At 40.2% G+C, this 17,720-nt stretch overlaps 1 protein-coding gene and 1 long non-coding RNA gene across 2 annotated transcripts in view; one reads left to right on the forward strand and one right to left on the reverse strand.

Annotated features, from left to right (window-relative positions):
• The first annotated feature begins 4,069 nt into the window (after positions 1-4,069).
• LOC149115132 (uncharacterized) lies at positions 4,070-5,661 on the forward strand. Its single transcript, XM_089285644.1, has 2 exons — positions 4,070-4,702; positions 4,906-5,661. Exons 1-2 carry the CDS (start codon positions 4,070-4,072, stop codon positions 5,659-5,661), a joined length of 1,389 nt encoding a protein of 462 aa, XP_089141770.1.
• A 4,744-nt stretch (positions 5,662-10,405) lies between these two features.
• LOC149115133 (uncharacterized) overlaps positions 10,406-17,720 on the reverse strand; it is a 59,897-nt gene continuing 52,582 nt past the window's right edge. The window contains exon 3 of the long non-coding RNA XR_016205993.1: positions 10,406-11,196. This is a non-coding gene — a long non-coding RNA (uncharacterized LOC149115133). The remainder of the gene's footprint in view (positions 11,197-17,720) is intronic.

The raw sequence follows: 17,720 nt of genomic DNA on the forward strand, positions 1-17,720 counted from the left end.
AAAAATATATTCATGAATGAACGTTTTGTCCTGGTATGTTCCTGAAACTCTTTCCTTGTTTTCATTCTTATAGGAAAGTATGTGGAAGTCACGAAGGCCAGCTTGGAACTTGGAGAGCAGTAAATCAATAGGCCACATTTAGTTTCACAAATTACCATATACCTCCTCCACTGAAGGGATACTCCCAGCCCTCTGGAAAATGCAATTAAAATACTACACCTTCATACATCTCTTTAGTTTTAGACCACTGAGAATTCTCTCCCTCCCCCCACCCCTCCCTTGCAGTAACTACCAATCCCTTCCATAGGGGGAGGATGGAGATTTAATGGAACTGAACAATGCTTTTTTGAGCATCATCTTCTGTTTAGTACAGTCAGGAGCCATAATCAGCGAGGGAGACCGTAAACGTGTGCCATTTCTAGTATTGGGGCTGTCCCTATGATATGGGACAATTTTTCTATTTTTAGAACAAATTGCGCCATTGCGTGCAGCACATGTGCATACGTGCTGCGTGGATTTTTGTGAAGGCACGTGGGGGAAATGGTGTTCAAAATCCCCAAAATGTTTGATATTTTTGGTCCACAACTCAGTAAGTTTATGTCTGTTGGAATTTTGCTTAAGAATTTTCGTCGTAAGCTGCTCCAATCTGAGTGAAGTAAGACCATGTCGAATTTATAGTTATGTCCCGCTCTATATCACTAACCAAGTTGGGTTTCCACTGCTTACAAGAACTCCACATTACTCCACTCTAAATTTCACATATAATGAAGATTAAGAGCTTTTCCATAACACAGCAAAAAACTAGTTGAATATATTTGGATATAGCGGTGTTTTATAACTTCAAAGTTTCCCTCCTCTTACCAGACACTCGCAGGGATTTCGCCAGAGTCTATCACGACCGAAAAGTAAAACAAAATTGCAAGTTTGAGTTTCACAAAGCTTCACAAACCACTTTTGAAGAGTGCCTCTCAAACTTCAAACTGTGCCTCAAAGCACGCGGATATCCTAATAACTTCATTGAGAGGTCCCTAACAGGAGTCCGCTTCAAGGACAGAAGGTTGGCTCTCCAACAAAGAAAAAAGACTCAAACAAAAGTTTTGTCATTTGTCACGACATATCACCCAGCAGTACATGGCCTAAAAGAAATTTTAAAGAATAACTGGGTTATAATACAAAACCAGCCATTGCTGAAAAGCATCTATACTAAACCTTTGATTATATCATATAAGAGAGGCAAATCTCTGAAAGATATGCTCGTTAGAGTGAAAATTTAATTGAAGGCTAAAATGCATCACTATCGCAATTCACGAGGGGAGTCTGTGTAGGCCTGTCATATCTTTTGTTTTCCACATTGTAGACATGTGTGCCTCCTACGTTATTCTACTTGTAACAGTTCCTTTGTCCTTAATCATGAAGAATTGAAAATGTTTCTACTATTTGAAATCAAGTTGTATTTGAAAAATTTATTTGCAACTAACAACACTAAGTAATGCTGCCATGATCTTGAGCGATTTAAACTTCTATTGTTCAAAATTCTTAGTCTCAAGATTTTTATTCACAAATACATAAAAAGGAGGCCGATGCAATATGTCCGGAATATCGTATGCTTAAAGAAGTTTTTAGCCATTGTTCCTGCACGATTTGGCTTCAGGGGCATTCATCAATAGTGTCAAACATAAATGATGTTACTAAAATATAGCCCCTGATGTTATTCAGACAAACAAACCATTGTAAGCACTACCAAATATGATGAACTTTTCATGTACAAGAGTGTTTAGGAATACACTCCTTACTTCATTACCAGACAAATGAAAATCATTGCACCCGACATATAGGTTAACTATTCACAAATAAGTCAGCAAGCCAGCAGGACAATAATGAATTAAAAAGATACTGTAAATCCGATTGAATTCATCAAGTAACTGAAAATAAACTTTTCCTCTCTGTCTTCGTGTATAAAACAATTTTAACCCGCATTATATCTTGTAGCACCAAAGATATCATCTATCAGTTATATGCAATTCAGGTCTGCTCACAGTCAAACGTTTGCTTATGTGATCGAAAAAATTCCTCTACTGAAATGAAGGTTGTCAAAACTGCATAGTCCAGTTAAGTACGCCATGCATTTTTGATTTCTAATGGATATTAATTCTGTGCTATTCTCTCTTATTTATTCATGAAAGCATACTAAAACCCTCATACTTCAGGGTTATGGATCGGTCATCCCTAAGTTTCTCCTCCTCCACTTCCTTTTCGCTGCTGCTCTTTCCTGCCTACTATTCTCTTGCTTGCTTGCCTCATTACTTAAAACAGCCAACCTTTTGGCTGCAGTAAGCTTGTCACATTGATAGATGTTATCCAGAACACTCCAAATACTTTTCTTATATTCATTTGCTCGAATAGAATCTCTGCTAAATGTTTGACAGCATTTGTCGTGTAAAGACACGCTGAGCAGTTGCAGGCGTGCATCTCTGTAAATGCAGTTGCACACATTTCTATAAAGAAGCATAGAGTAACAGTTAATACATCAAGACTACCTAACTCGGGGAAGGATGGTGGAAGAAAAATAAATATGAAAATGAAGATACACGCAGAACTGTGTATACTCTGAACAAATAACTTTTAATTATAACTTATACCGTTAACTTAATGGCGTTTGTGGCACCATAGAGAATTTGAAGAAAATAGAATTAACTCACTCAAGTGCTCCTCCCTTGTCCACCAACTTTTCCAATTATGCAGTTTTTTTCCAGTTATTATTTGGCAAGAAGGTGTTTTACAGTGGAGATGGGCAGCTCTTGAGCAAGGACATTTAAGATCGTGTAAACCTTATCCTTCAAATTGGAATGGCAACTTTTTCTGCCAGCAGATGGAAAGCTCTTATAGATAAAGCTGTGTTGCACACTCAGTCTCTGGTACCAACTCACATTACTGACCTCTTCCAGTGTACCTGGCAAAGCACTTTTCGATGTATCACTTCAAAATTGTATTTTTTGTCCATTTTGGTGTTTGATGCGTTTGCAGAAGAATAACTGGAGTACTTTAAGGTGCCCCTACGATCAAATTCTCTATATCTATTTTTTGACATTTTCGTACACAATAGGTCTATCCAAAAATACCACACAGGTTGAAAATTTAATTACAATTAGGACTGCAAATCGTATAAAGAATAACAAAAACTTTGGCTCTTATAGTCGTGCATTTTTCTAGACTATTGTTATTATAATTTTAACCCATGAGGTATTTTTGAGCAAATGACGTCATTTAATCCAATTCTCAACCAAGACTTGGAACAAGGAAAATTAATGACCGCCGTAAATTGTCAGACATAAATGTCCAAAAAACCCGGAGTTCTAATGTTCATAAACGACTGAGATTTGGCAAGATATCTAGGAAAGAACTATTGTGCACGGAAAAGTAAAAAAGCAATAGACATCGAGAAATCATGAGAAATGGCAATATGGTCTCAGGTATATTAAGGAGTGGGTCAATTCCGAAATTTCGTAAAACATAGAAAAAAAATTCTTTAAAATTTTTTGTTTACTCCTACAGTTCGTTTAATTGGTTTGAAAAAACTACAATTAACGGCCCTGTTGCCCAGAGATATTTGGTTGCCATGGTAACCTGTCACATGGCTAACAGTAGTGTATTTATTGCACTAAAAAGATGGGTTAAATTAAGCCTTCTGCAGACTACCTTAGCCTGCATAAAATTGTGTAAAAATTACCAAGTTGATAATTTAGACACCAGCAAATCTGAAACCAATTGGAACGGATGACCAACTGATGACATATGTTTGCCAGAAGTTTTCGAGTTCATGGTATTTCTGCTTAAAGCCACCCACAGACAAACACTCTTGAGATATTTCGTGATAGTATACATGATGTACTATAAGTTCGAAAAGGATTTCGGGTTGTTGTAAGCATGGCGTGTTGTACAGTGGATTAAAAGAGTTTTGATGAGTTTAATCCGTGTTAAATCCGTGTGTTTTATCGGCCATCACCACATTTGGCGACAAGTATCAAACTGGAAAAAGGTTCTTCTGTATATTTCAGTTGAATTTCGCAACATGCCTGGAACCGGGAGCGGTGAAGCCAGTGACACGCAACGAAGTTTACCGACAACCTCCACTGTTGAACCAAAATCTCTTGAAGTTCGTGGTCTTCCTTGCTTCGACCCCAAGGGAGAACCGACTACTCTTTCCGTTCAATGGAAGCGATGGAAACGTGCTTTTCATTTGTATGTGACATCGAAAGGTGTAACAAATCAAGCGCAAAAAGTGGCTCTATTACTGCACTCAGGTGGAATGGAACTGCAAGAAATTTACTACACGCTTGCACCAGAAGACGAAGCTCAGAACAACTTCAACAATTGTTTAACTGTCCTTGACAACTATTTTACGCCAAAAGTGAACGTACCTTTTGAGAGACACGGATTCCGACAAATGGCACAATTAGAAGGTGAAACAATCGATCAATTTGTGTGCCACCTTCGGCAAAAAGCTGCCTCGTGTGAGTTTGACAAGTTGGATGAGGCTATCTGGGATCAATTGATTGAGAAGTGTAGGGATCCGGAACTCCGACGGAAATTTTTGGAGAAAGCCCAGGATGGAACCCTTACTGTCCTTAAAGATGTTGCACAAATACATGAATCTGTCAAACTTCAAATGCAGTCATTGGAGACCTCGAGCAAAGATGATCAAGTGAATGCCGTGCGACCTGTCGACCCCAAATGGGGGTAAAACAAAAAGAAAAAGAAGAGAAAACCTGAGAAGATTTTAAGCCAGGGGAACATCCAAAGTGCTACAGATGCAATGAAACCGGTCATTTTGCCTGCAATTGCCCTGCCCTAAACAAAATATGCAGTAAGTGTGGTTTTACTGGTCATCTGGCTGTTTGTTGCAAGACAAAGAATCCTAAACGTCCTCCAAGTGGCAGACCTAATCCAAATGGTGCGTATCAAGTGGAAGAAGAGTTGGATCAAAGAGATGGTTATGCCTTTGCTGTGAATGATGAAAACAAAACAAGTGGCATTGTACATCTGCAAGTGGGAGGTGTAGAGTTGAAGGATGTACTAATCAACTCTGGAGCATCATGCAACATAGTGGACAAAACTACATGGGAAAGTTTGAAGCAAAAGGGAGTGAAGTGTACATCTCAGAAATGCAGCAAGAAGTTATTCGCCTATGGTCAAACTGAACCAATTGAAGTACTGGGAACATTTGAAGCTGAAATTCACAGTGAAGTTTCTGCGAAAAGCTGTTTGGATAAGTTCACTGTTGTTAAGGGTCCTGGAAAAACTTTGCTTGGAAAATACACTGCAGAGAAACTGAATGTATTAAGAGTCGGACCGCCCAGTAATCCACTGGCATGTACTATCACCAGCGAAGGCGATGCTGGAGATGTTTTAAAGGACTTTGCTGACATATTTCAAGATGTTGGAAAACTTAAAGACTTCCAACTCAAGTTACACATTAACAAGAATGTCAAGCCTGTGACCCAGCCAGTGAGACAACTACCCATTGGTCTAAGAGACAAAGTAGACAAGAAACTGGACGAGTTGCTGCAAGAAGACATCATAGAGGAAGTACCATGTGGTCCTACAGAGTGGACATCACCTCTTGTGGTCGTGCCAAAACCAGATGGTGATATTCGTATTTGAGTAGACATGCGAAGAGCAAACGAGGCAATCGAAAGAGAGGGGCATTGTATTCCTACCATAGAGGAAGTTCTCCATGACCTAAACGGTTCAACTGTGTTCAGCAAACTAGACCTGCACTGGGGATTTCACCAAATTGAGCTTGATGAAGAGTCCCGTCAAATAACCACGTTTGTGACGCACAGAGGCCTTTACAGATACAAGAGACTAATGTTTGGCATTACGTCAGCCCCAGAGAAGTATCAGAAGATTGTGAGTGATGTTCTGCAAGGGTGTGAAGGTGTCGCAAACATTGCAGATGATCTGATTGTACATGGATGTGGAATCGAACAACATGACAAGAATTTGCTAGCTGTTCTCAACCGTCTCAGACAGTGTGGACTAACCCTGAATGGAAGCAAGTGCCAGTTTAGACTCCCAAAGTTGACCTTCTTTGGACATGATCTGAACAGAAATGGAGTCACACCCAGCGAAGAAAAGGTGGCAGCAGTTCAGAATGCGCAACCTCCAAAGAATGTGGCTGAAGTCAGATCATTCCTCGGTCTTGTACAGTACTGTGCCAAATTCCTGCCAAATTTTGCACAAGAAGCTGAGCCTATCAGACAGCTGACTACAAAAGACGAACCATTTGTATGGGAAGAAGCTCAACAGCAGTCTTTTGAGAAGCTCAAGTACCTCTTGACGCGAGCAGAAACACTGGCATACTTCAAGAATGATTGTAAAACTCGTATAGTGGCAGATGCAGGTCCAACTGGGATTGGAGCAGTTCTCACACAATTTCAAAATGGTGTCTGGGGAGTGATTTCCTATGCATCCAGGAATCTAACTGATGTTGAAAGGCGATACTCTCAAACCGAGAAAGAAGCGCTTGCTTTAGTGTGGGCCTGTGAGAGATTTAATCTGTATGTTTATGGTCGTGACTTTGAACTTGAAACTGGCCACAAACCTCTCGAATGCATTTACAAGAGCACATCCAAGCCGTCTGCAAGAATTGAGCGGTGGGTGCTCTGCTTGCAAAGCTACAACTTCCAAGTAGTGTACCGTCCTGGAAAAACTAACATTGCAGACGCCTTCTCAAGGCTTAACTCACTGAAGCCAAAGGATAGGAGTGGAGAGGAACAGATGCTGTGAAAATGATTGCAGAAGAGAGCACACCTGTGGCGTTAACAGCCAAAGAAGTAGAACGTGCATCAGAAGAAAATCCTGAGCTGACCAGTGTGAGACATTACATTCAGAGTGGAGACTGGTCTCAGTGCAAAATGCCCTATTTCATGTGTGTGAAGAATGAAGAATGAAGAATGATTGAAGCACTAACTCCGATCTTTGTGCATTACGGCTATCCATTCAGCCTCAAGTCTGACAATGCATCCCAGTTTGTATCGGAAGAATTTGAAGAGTTCCTGTCCAAGAATGGTATTGAGCATCGGAAATCTCCTCCTCTTTGGCCTCAAGCCAATGGCGAGATTGAACGACAAAACCGAACATTGCTTAAGGCGCTCAAAATAGCCCAAGTTGAAGGAAAGAGGTGGAAAGATGAATTGAACAAGTTCTTATTGGCATACCGAACCACCCCTCACTCTACCACTGGAATGACCCCAGCATCTCTAATGTTTGGAAGAGAGCTGAAAACAAAATTCCTGAATTACGTCCCAACAAGAGCGTGCTGGATGAAAGTATCAGAGACCGGGACTGGAATCACAAATTATCCAGTAAGCTGTATGCTGACAAGCAAAGGAATGCAACTTCCAATCCAGTACTCCCTGGTGACAAGGTTCTGCTTAAAAACACCAAATCATCTGGTAAGCTGGCTCCAAATTTTGAACCTCAGCTGTACACAGTCCAGACCAAGGAAGGACAAGAACTTACCTTGAAAGCTGAAAACGGCACAGTGTATAGGAGAAACAGCTCTTTTGTCAAACCCTACAAAACTCCTGGAGAGCCAGAGCCTTCTTCACTGGAACAAAGCCCTAGAGAAGCAAAAACCTCAAGTCCAGCTCCAGCAATACCTGAGTCTAGCACAAGCTCAAGTACAGCAGAGACAAGAAACAGACCAACCCGTGCTACGAAATTGCCTGGAATATTTAAAGACTTTGTCCTGGACAAATGAACTGACTTGTTTGGACTTTCTAGGATTTTAACTGAACACTATTTTGTTAAGGTCCTGCAGTTTGCAGTTTGAACCATTAGTTTGAGAGTATTTGGTATCCTTGTTATTTGTTACTAAGACATTCCATTTTTTCTGGAAGACATTTTTTCTTGAACTCAGTTTTAACTGCAATTTTATTTGCCACAAAGGAAGGGAATGCAGTGTTTAGCTGTTAGTACTCTTGAGACATTTCGTGATAGTATACATGATGCACTATAAGTTTGAAAAGGATCTCGGGTTGTTGTAAGCATGGCGTGTTGTACAGTGGATTAAAAGAGTTTTCATGAGTTTAATCCGTGTTAAATCCGTGTGTTTTATCGGCCATCACCACACTAACGGTTATCTAATTGTGCCTAATGGATGATTAAAGCGTTCTAACGCTCTCTCCTAACGTTCTAACGGCTAACTAAGTATGCCTAACGGATGAAGAACACATTCTAACGGTTGCACAATTTGTTCTAACGGATGACTGAAGCCGTTTAAACAGTTGTCTAACGGCCTACATCTAAGGACGTTTAACGGTTGTCTAACGGTTTACATCTAAGGACTTTTAACGAACGAACAGCATGGCTTTCAGTCCAATGTTATAAACACATAACCGTGCCAATCCATTATCAGTCTTACACCAGGGTCTTACACTCACGATTTCTAAAAAAAATGAATCACAAAGTGCCAATTTCATCAGTCGTCGATGGGACAAACATTTAAAAAATTATTTCCACGGTGAGCATTGAAAGCAGAACTCAGTGATATAAACTATCACTTCCTCATCGAGACAGACAAACTCAGAATTCGAGTCCTTTCTTATCGTGTGGGATGCAAAATGTCGCTAAACCCGCGTGTAAACAATTTGACTCGCCAGTCGATCAGGGTGAACATTTTTTAATGTTTTACTTAAATGGATTTGTCGCTTGTACTTATTTTTACACAATGACTTTGTCTCAAGTTTTTTAAAAGTAACTGTTTGATCTAGCTGTGGATTCGTGAAAGATTACGCTTTCTTGACAGAGCACGTGAAAAGCAGTACCTTCTGAAGTCACGAAGCTAGTCTCGAAGCGACAGGCGTTTTGTTGGTGCTGGTTTCATCAGATAAAGTTGTTTTGTCACATACATGTAGTTAAATTGGTTTCTTCTGATTCAGAGTCAGACAACAGTATATCAAAATATTTATCAAACTTTCTGCCGGAATATGGCCATTTCTCACATCTTGGAAGATGTAAACAACCTTTATGCAAATATTTGAACCTGCACTTTGTGACATTGACACACGAGCACAAGTTCTTGACACGTGATCAGTGTTTACTTCGCAGAACATCTTTGTTCATCACATGGCCATTTTGGTTGAGTTTTCTCCGTGTTTGGTTCATTCGTTTATGGCACTTGTAAGGTATTTTTAACTTTCGTTTGTTCACAACTTACAGTAACAAATTACAAGCCCTCGAAACAACCGGACTTTGCTGAATAAATAAAACAGTTCATATAATGACGATCGTTGTTATGATTTTACATGTCATTTCTGTTTTTGAAAGCGGCAAACGTGTTTTGTTTTGGATTGTGTATAATAATTATAGTATGAAGGCTTTATCGAACTTCATTTGAGTTGTATTTATCAATCATCAGCGCATCAAAAAATAATAATTGCCAAACTTCTTGTCGAAAGATAGCTATCTCTCATGATTGTTTTGAACTAAATGGAAGCCAAGAGCTGCTCTCGTTTCACACTGTGTTAGGCTACGTACCACATGCTACTTCAATGCGTGTCATGCCATTCTAACGGAATCGTTACCCGTTTAACATATGCTAGTTTATTCTAATGGATCCTAACGGCTTCTCTAGCCGTGCTAACGGATACAGAGTTTTTGCTAACGGTTATGCTGTCCCGTGTAACGGTCTGATGCTAACGGCTAACGGATACATGTCTCTTGCTAATGGTTGCACACTCCGTTCTAACGGCCTGATGCTGACGTCTAACGGTTGGGCTAACGCCTCTAACATTTTTAAGAAAACTTTCTAACGGATGACTAACGGATGCTTAACGCTTTAGCCTGTCTAACGGATAAGCGTTAAGGTACGTTTTCCCGTTCACGGTCACAAATGGGCTGGAGAAACATTTGCTCAAGCTCTCTGTATCATTCCCGAAGCTGAAGTGGAAAAGAAGACAAATCTTCAAAAGAAACAAGGATGGAGAAATACTGTAAGAGAAAGAAAAAGAGCCATTGAGAAGAAATTGCAAGAAACTTCATTTGTAACGTGAACAGACCCCATTATTTAGCTTACAATGTATAACAACCAAATTTTATGAAATAATTTAGGTACATGTATATATGCAAATTTACATGTATCATTTTCTTTGGGTGTTATACATACCCCAGAATCCACATGGATAGAAGTCAGTTACTACAGGTGTATGTACCAATCGCAACTAATTATTTTCATTAGTCATTCAAAAAGCTAGAGAAAAGATTAAAATACCATAAACTGAAGGGAACAAAGGGAAATACAAATGCCATGGATTTTCTATAGCAAGAGGAAAATGTGCAAAACTTTTTTTCAATAAATAGTATAAAAAAATTTACCTTGGTGAAACATCCCTTAACAAAAGCCAGTGTCACAGTTGCATACACTGTTCATGTTCATTGCTGAGAAAGTCCATTCACAAGTAAAAAACATTTGTAAAAATAACTCTCTCTCACATTAGGTGTCTAGGAAATCGGCAGTCATATGCTGCACGCCAAAGAGAATGAATGGCATCTTCCTTTGAGAGCAAGCAAGATGCAAAAGAAACAAGAGACAATGAGATGGCTGCAGAATTGGCAGGAAAAAGAAGAAAACTGGAAGATTTGTCAACATTACCTGGAACTGTAATGGTCTAAAAGCAGAAGTACAGGGATATGAAAGTAAACTGGACTGCCCTTGCCAGACAGTATCAAATAAAAAATAGTACTGGAAAAATTGCAAAGAATGGAGGTCAGATTGCCAAAGATTGTTTGTTAAATCAAGGGGTTGATGTACAATTTACATGTAAGAGACTATCCTGAGGCTGGGGAGAGGTGTGTACAGAGAAAGAAATTGCGAAGTCCTGGAGGTAAGAACGGTTAAGAATTCAAGAGTTTTGTTGCCATGAATAATACCATGCCATTTTAAAAACCAGAATTCTCATGGATCTACGCAAACAAAATTATGTCAAAAGTTCAAGTTGAAACATTGACAACATCACTCTGAGAAGTCTGTACTACAATGGGATCCTCATACAATGTTGTCTACTGATTAAAGCTGCCAAATTACAAATAAAATCTACCAAATTTAAAACAAAGCCATTTATTATAATGTCATTATGTAGCTAACCTGAACATTGTTGCACTTTCTCTTTCCAGGTGAAATCAGTGTACCAACTGCAGAAACAAATGAAAAAGTCAAAGAAAAAGTCAAAGAAAAAAATCAGAAATGGAGAAATCAACATTGAGTAGTTAATCGTTCCAAAAAAATATGAAAAGTTTATCCTCCATGACAAAAATGAAATTAAAAAAATTGAGTTTTTTGTTGAGGGGAGGAAAATGCCACTCAAAGAAATCTGTGAACGAACACTGCAAAAGAACAAAAGATATTCCAGGTCCCACACAGATGAGCACTATAGCAAAATGACAAGAATTGCTGTCAGTAGTCGCCTGCAAGAGCTGAATGAGTTTGATGACACAGAAGGGCTGCCTGCAATGAAGGAGAAACTGAAAGAAATGGAGAGAACAAGACATCTTGCAGCTTGGCATGACCATTCTAGTGTGGCAAATCATGGGTACCTGATTTTCCTAGCATGTGTTCTCTATGATCCTGCAAGTCATCTGACTGACAAAGAATATGAGAAAAAGTATGGAGAGCCAATAGAAGTGCAGAAAATTGTTGAAGAACCTGAACTTTACATTGTTGCCAGGTAACATTTCCGACCATGTTCAATAACAAATTGATTCAATCAGCAATTCAAAAGACACATGACAGAGATTAAAATTATCCCATTTCTGTGCACAGACAACCATTTTTTGCAAAGATGTAGTAGATTTAATGTGGACTTGAAATGCTTTGAGAATAGCGCTGTTTTAAATTACAAGGTAAGACCTATATTAAAATTAAAGAAAACTAATCTCAATAAGTCGCAGACTTTCCCACCCATATCTTCAGAAAAATGAACTTGTATTAAGAGGACACCTGTATCAAATGTTGTCTGCTTAATACAGATTTCACTGCAAATGCTTCGGTTAGTCAAGTGTATAGCAATTACTTCAAAATAATTCTTCTTTACTAGGTCTGGTGATAGTGACCTGGACCAACTTGCCTATTCAGAGACCAGGTGTACATGTCTTAGGAACCTGGAGTATGAAATAGATGTAGATGGAATTCCTATAAAAGATGTGATGAGGTTCTGTAAAGGTGATTGCCCTTCACTAGAATTTGAATGTGGAAACCAGCGAGGAGGATACTTCTACTGCCCGGGATGCAAGATTCATGCTGCCCACACATTTGAGCTTGATCATGCATATCGTTGTCCTCACATAACACTCCGAGAAGGTCAACAGGCAGTGCTGAAAGGAAGAGTTGGATTTCAACAGTCACTTGAGTTACATCCAAAGCCTTTGGCCAATTAGCAAAAAGAAGATTTGAAAAAAGAAGTGATCGGAAGAGGGCTGGAAATTGATGGCAACAGGAAAGAAGACTACCAGAAGGCTCTAACGACTGAACTTGCAGGCCAGTGCAGGGTACCAGCACTTTTGTTTCATGGACCCAGGACTCCACTCGAAGACCTTGGGCTCAGTAACTATGAACTTCTACCTCGTGCACCAATGCATGACCTCTCTAACCACATCACCAACTTTTAGAAGAACTGCTCAACCATGTTACTGGGGATGTAGCCTCAGTTTTACAAGACTGCAAAGATCTCACTGTTGGTCAAAAAGAAAAGAAGAGAGCCTTTGACCTTCGTTGCCTCATCATCATGATTTCTTCACAGTTGTGTGGAAAAGCCCCCTTAAAAGTGCAGCAGCTGATTGATACCCTTGTGCAGATGGCAGAGATCCTGTACAAACCAGAGAAAGACAGATGTCCACAGTTGATCCTGGGCTATCACAACTTGAGTTTCTACCATGCCATTCTCTGTCTGGAGGTTATTGGCACTCAGCCGACCAGATAATGACTCATTGCAAATTATATGGGAAGTACTAGCATGGTTTGGTTCAGCATGCCCCTATTCAATTACGAATAACCATTGGAGAATCAAGTAATTCTGAGGATGAAGAGAGATTTTTTTAACAACATAAAGGGCATCACCAGGGAAACGTCTTCACAACATTCTAGTCACATAATTGGACTTATTATCATCAGACTGCAGGCAGAGCATGCTTTCCAAGAACAATTGAGCATCTCAAGAGCAGATCAAGATATCTCTGTGAAGAAGCTTGCCAGGAGCCTGCCTGATTTTCCTGACACCTTCTTCCAACCCTTTGTTCTCCAAAAGTACAAAAAGCAGTGGCAGGCTCACTTAGAGAAAATAAGCGACTTCCTTCTTCCAGACAGGGAATCTGGTGGGAACATGATGTTCAAAATGTAATCTTCCATGACTCCAAGCAGCATCAGAAAACAAGCCCTAGTGGGCCTGTTCTCCATCATTTCAGATCTAGTTCACTCAAAAGAGAGGAATGCTATTTGGATCAGTGCTGGTTGGAATGCCTTGAAAAGGGAATCTGTCTTCCTACACACTGGCTGTACCTTGAAGACCAGGAGAACCCAAACTAAGTCAGACTAATAACCACAGATTTTCTCAGTGAGAATGGCAAAGCAAATGCATAAAATGAAAGCAGACAAAATTTTGAATAAAGACAAAGAGAAGAGAATGACGAAAATGTGGAAGGACACATTGATAGCAGACAAGATGAGGAAGATGATCATGAGAATGAAGTTCTGATAAGTGTGAAGGTGACATCTGCAAATGATGATATACTAGTCCAAGATGAAGAAAATCTCACTTCTGATGAGATGTTTCCCCACGAGGATGGTGAAAGGTACACACAACACCTACATGTAAGCACTAAAGGGGTTGGAGAAACAATTCAAACAACAACACAATCTGAAACTGAAAGTAATCCATTCTGTGTACTACATGTGAATCAAGAGCAACCTCCGTTTGATAGTGATATAACTGCAGGGACATGTCTTGCACACAGGAAAGACAATGAGAAAGCAGGAACCACTCACTGCAGACTAAACTTGGCAAGGCAGTTGAGATTGTTTTGGGCCACACAAAAGAAGTTGTACAATTTGACATGTTAAGATCAAGACTGAAGTCAAACCAGGGAAACAGTTTTCTCTATGTGAAGTACATGGCATTGAATGAACTTGCTAGCACTCAAGCAAAGGTGTTAAACAAGCACAACGGTCTAAAGATTGAACTTAAGGATTGGGAGAACCTTTACTTTATAGAAAACAACTTTAAATCACCAACAGTGTCAGATGTCATGCAGTCATCCAAAGGCAGCCAAAATTCTTAAGACAATAAGATACACAAAAGCACTGCTCAAAGAGTGGACAATAGAACTTGACTGAATTTCACAATGAGATAGCCCCAAGGGTTTTTGTGAAGTGAACCAAAAGTTCACTTGAAAGGTAAAAAAAAATACAAAAAGAGCCAATTTTTGACCGTTTCAGTCACAACCAAGTTTGAAAATGCTATTTTCGAAAGAAAAAAAAGCCTATAGGCTCCATAGGAATCTTGTGACTTAGAACATAGTTACCTTATTTGTTACAACAGAGGTTGGCGCAAAATTTTGGCACAATAATAGGGATAACTATGGCCAAGATTTGTCGAGCTATGGGACTGTCTCAGTCTAATGTAGCCCATCGTGTTAGTGTATCACTTGCTGATGATCGACAAAATATGGTCCAAGTTACAACCAAGAGCAAATGCAGGAAGAATACAATCGAACAGCTGCATAGAAAGCAGCTCAGGCGTAATCAGGCACGCAAGAACAAGATTCGGAAAATGTCTAGAAAGGAAAAGTGCACATTTTTCAAACATAAAGCAATGAAAGACTTTGTAAAAATGCATAATGAGGAGATTGTGCAAAATAAATAACACGGAACTCGAAACAAAAAGAAAAGCAGTGTTTTTCTGGAGAAAATGGAAAACAACGCTACTTCCACCTTTGTCTCAGAGAGACCATCCAAGGTACAATGATAACAAGTAGGAGCCCTGTTCTAAAACAATAAGCTTAATTAAGTTTATTGTTTGAGGTTGCTGGATAACCGAAGTAGTCAATGTCACACTAAAAGTTATCAACTGAAACTGAAAACCTTGGGGTTGATATGTAGTACATTGTATATAGCAGTTATTGCCATGTGCGCATGCTCTTTGAGGTATTCTCTTGTGTCTGCCATCCTGAGTTGCACGCGTGTGTTCTTCCTCTCCAAAAACATAACATTTCTGGCGACGAGGATGGGATACGAAGCCACGCATGCAAAGCACATTGGATTAGAAAATTCAAAAATACAAATATCGACCACTACTTGGATCAACTAAAGCAATATTTTGTGGCAAATGAAGTCCAGGCAGATTCTTCTACTTCACATCGATGTAGAGCCATTTTGATTTCAGTCATTGGCGGGAAAGCACACAACGTTCTAGCAGACCTATGTTCACCACCTTCTCCTTCCTCCAAGAGTTACGCTGAATTAAAAGCCATTCTAAAGAAGCAGTTTGCCCCGAAGAGATTGGTTATCTCCAAAAGATACCATTTTCACACCTTCATACAAGCGGAAAACACCAGTGTTTCCGAATTTGCTGCTCAACTTCAGCGCTTGGCTTCTACATGCAACTTTGACACCCATTTGCCCGAGGCCTTACAAGATTGGTTTGTGTGTGGTCTTCAAAACAGAGCCATTCAAAATAAGGTTGCTAACAGAACATGTCAATCGAGCAAGCTCTACAAATAGCTCATGGTCAAGAAGCTGCAGAGAATACCGTTTCTCCACTCAATCCCCAACTTCCCAGTTCTGATGAAGTGCACGAGGTTTACAGTATCCAAAGTGATCGCCACAGGCCTTTTTACAAAGAAGAAAACAAGCGACCACCTAAAGTACCACCTTCTTCAGGCAATCAACAAAATTCTACCTGTTTAAGTTGTGGTAAGCTGGGACATCCACGATCCAACTGTAAGTACAGAAATTCTACTTCTCATAAATGTAAACAAGTGGGTCACATTGCTGAAGCCTGCATGAGCAAATCCACCAGAGTGAATGCAGTGGATGAAACCACAGAATATGATCAGCCAGCTGACCCCTTTTCCAGGTCTCTTTATACCATTTCAGCTGGTCAACATGGAATGGAGGTTCCAATTGAACTGAACAGTCAGTCTGTGTTAATGGAACTTGACACAGGGGTTAGTGTTTAAATTATTTCTGAGGAGACTCACTCTAAGTATTTCAAGGGCATACCCCTTGAGCCTAACACCACTAAGCTACATGCTTACACTGGTGACCCCATTCACGTTCTTGGTCAGTTCGATGTCAATGTCAGATGCAAGTCCCAGTCTGCAGCCCTTCCTCTCACTGTTGTTGCTGATGCTGGATCCTCACTTCTGGGGAGAAATTGGCCCACTGAAATTCGTTTGGACTGGAACGAAATCTTCCGTATACATGTTACTGAGACTTCAGTTTCGTCTGAAGTCACTCAAAAGCTGCATGCTGTCATTCGAAACCACTCAGATTTATTCAAGGATGAACTCGCAACTATTTAGACTGTCTGCCAAACTTAAACTGAAAGAGGGAGTTTCACCAAAATTCTTCAGAGCCAGAACCGTGCCTAATACACTCCAGCTAGCAGTTGAAGAAGAATACAATCACCTGGAGCAAGATGGTGTAATTCGTAAAGTTGAATTCAGTGATTGGGCCACCCCAATGGTGAATGTTCCCATGTCTGATGGGAGTACTCGGTCCTGTGGAAACTATGCCATCACAGTTAACCCTCATTTGAATGTTCTAAGTTACCGAATTCCACTACCAGAGGATATCTTTCACAAACTCAGGGGTGGACAAAAATACACAAAGCTGGATTTGAAGAATACATATCAACAGCTTACCCTTGATGAAGAGTCAGAAGTTTGTCACCATAAACACCATAAACACCCACTTGCCATAGTATTTGGTGTAACAAAATTCTACATGTACCTTTTTGGAAGGACATTCACTCTCCACACTGACCGCAAGCCCTTTCTCAAGATATTTTCAACTCAAGGTTCTATGTCAGTCCTTGCAGCATCTCACCTCCAGCGTTGGGCAATTCTGCTGTCATTCTTCCATTATGACATTAAGTACAAGTCTTCAAGTGATATTGCCAATGCTGATGCTTTATCCCGGCTTCCACTTGAATTCAAACATTATGCAAGCATTGAGAGCCCAATTTTCCATGTTGCAGCTCAGCAAGTCATACAACACCCCGTCAAGGCCCATCAGATTGCTCAAGATACAGTTCATGACAAGACTCTGGCAAAGGTGTTGGCTTTCACACAGAATGGTTGGAACATTCGGGAATGCCATGATCCAGATCTCAAACCTTACCTCAAACAACGTCATGAACTCTCAATTGAACAGGGCTGCCTTATCTGGGGATTGAGAGTTATCATCCCTCCAAACCTGAGAGAACCAATTCTGAAGGAGCTCCACTGGTCTCATCCTGGAGTGGCCAGAATGAAGTCCATGGCTCGGTGCCATGTGTGGTGGCCCAAGTTAGACGCCGATCTTGAGCAGATTACCCGTGTATGCCTGCAGTGTTCCAAGACATGGAATGCACTACCTGCAGCACCCCTCTGCCCATGGACATGGCCCTCTGGCCCTTGGAAGAGTGTCCATGTTGATGTTGCCACTTCTGAAGGGAAAAACT

Source organism: Orbicella faveolata, unplaced genomic scaffold (genome assembly GCF_042242905.1).
Source record: "Orbicella faveolata isolate gen_17 unplaced genomic scaffold, um_ofav_v1 contig_13, whole genome shotgun sequence".
Taxonomy (NCBI): Eukaryota; Metazoa; Cnidaria; class Anthozoa; order Scleractinia; family Merulinidae; genus Orbicella; species Orbicella faveolata.

What these genes read in the sequence shown, in the direction of transcription:
- LOC149115132 (XM_089285644.1), top strand. Translation starts at nt 4,070, where the DNA reads ATGCCTGGAACCGGGAGCGGTGAAGCCAGTGACACGCAACGAAGTTTA. An exon ending in CCTCGAGCAAAGATGATCAA is followed by an intron (nt 4,703 to 4,905) that starts GTGAATGCCGTG and finishes GTTTGTTGCAAG; the next exon opens with ACAAAGAATCCTAAACGTCC.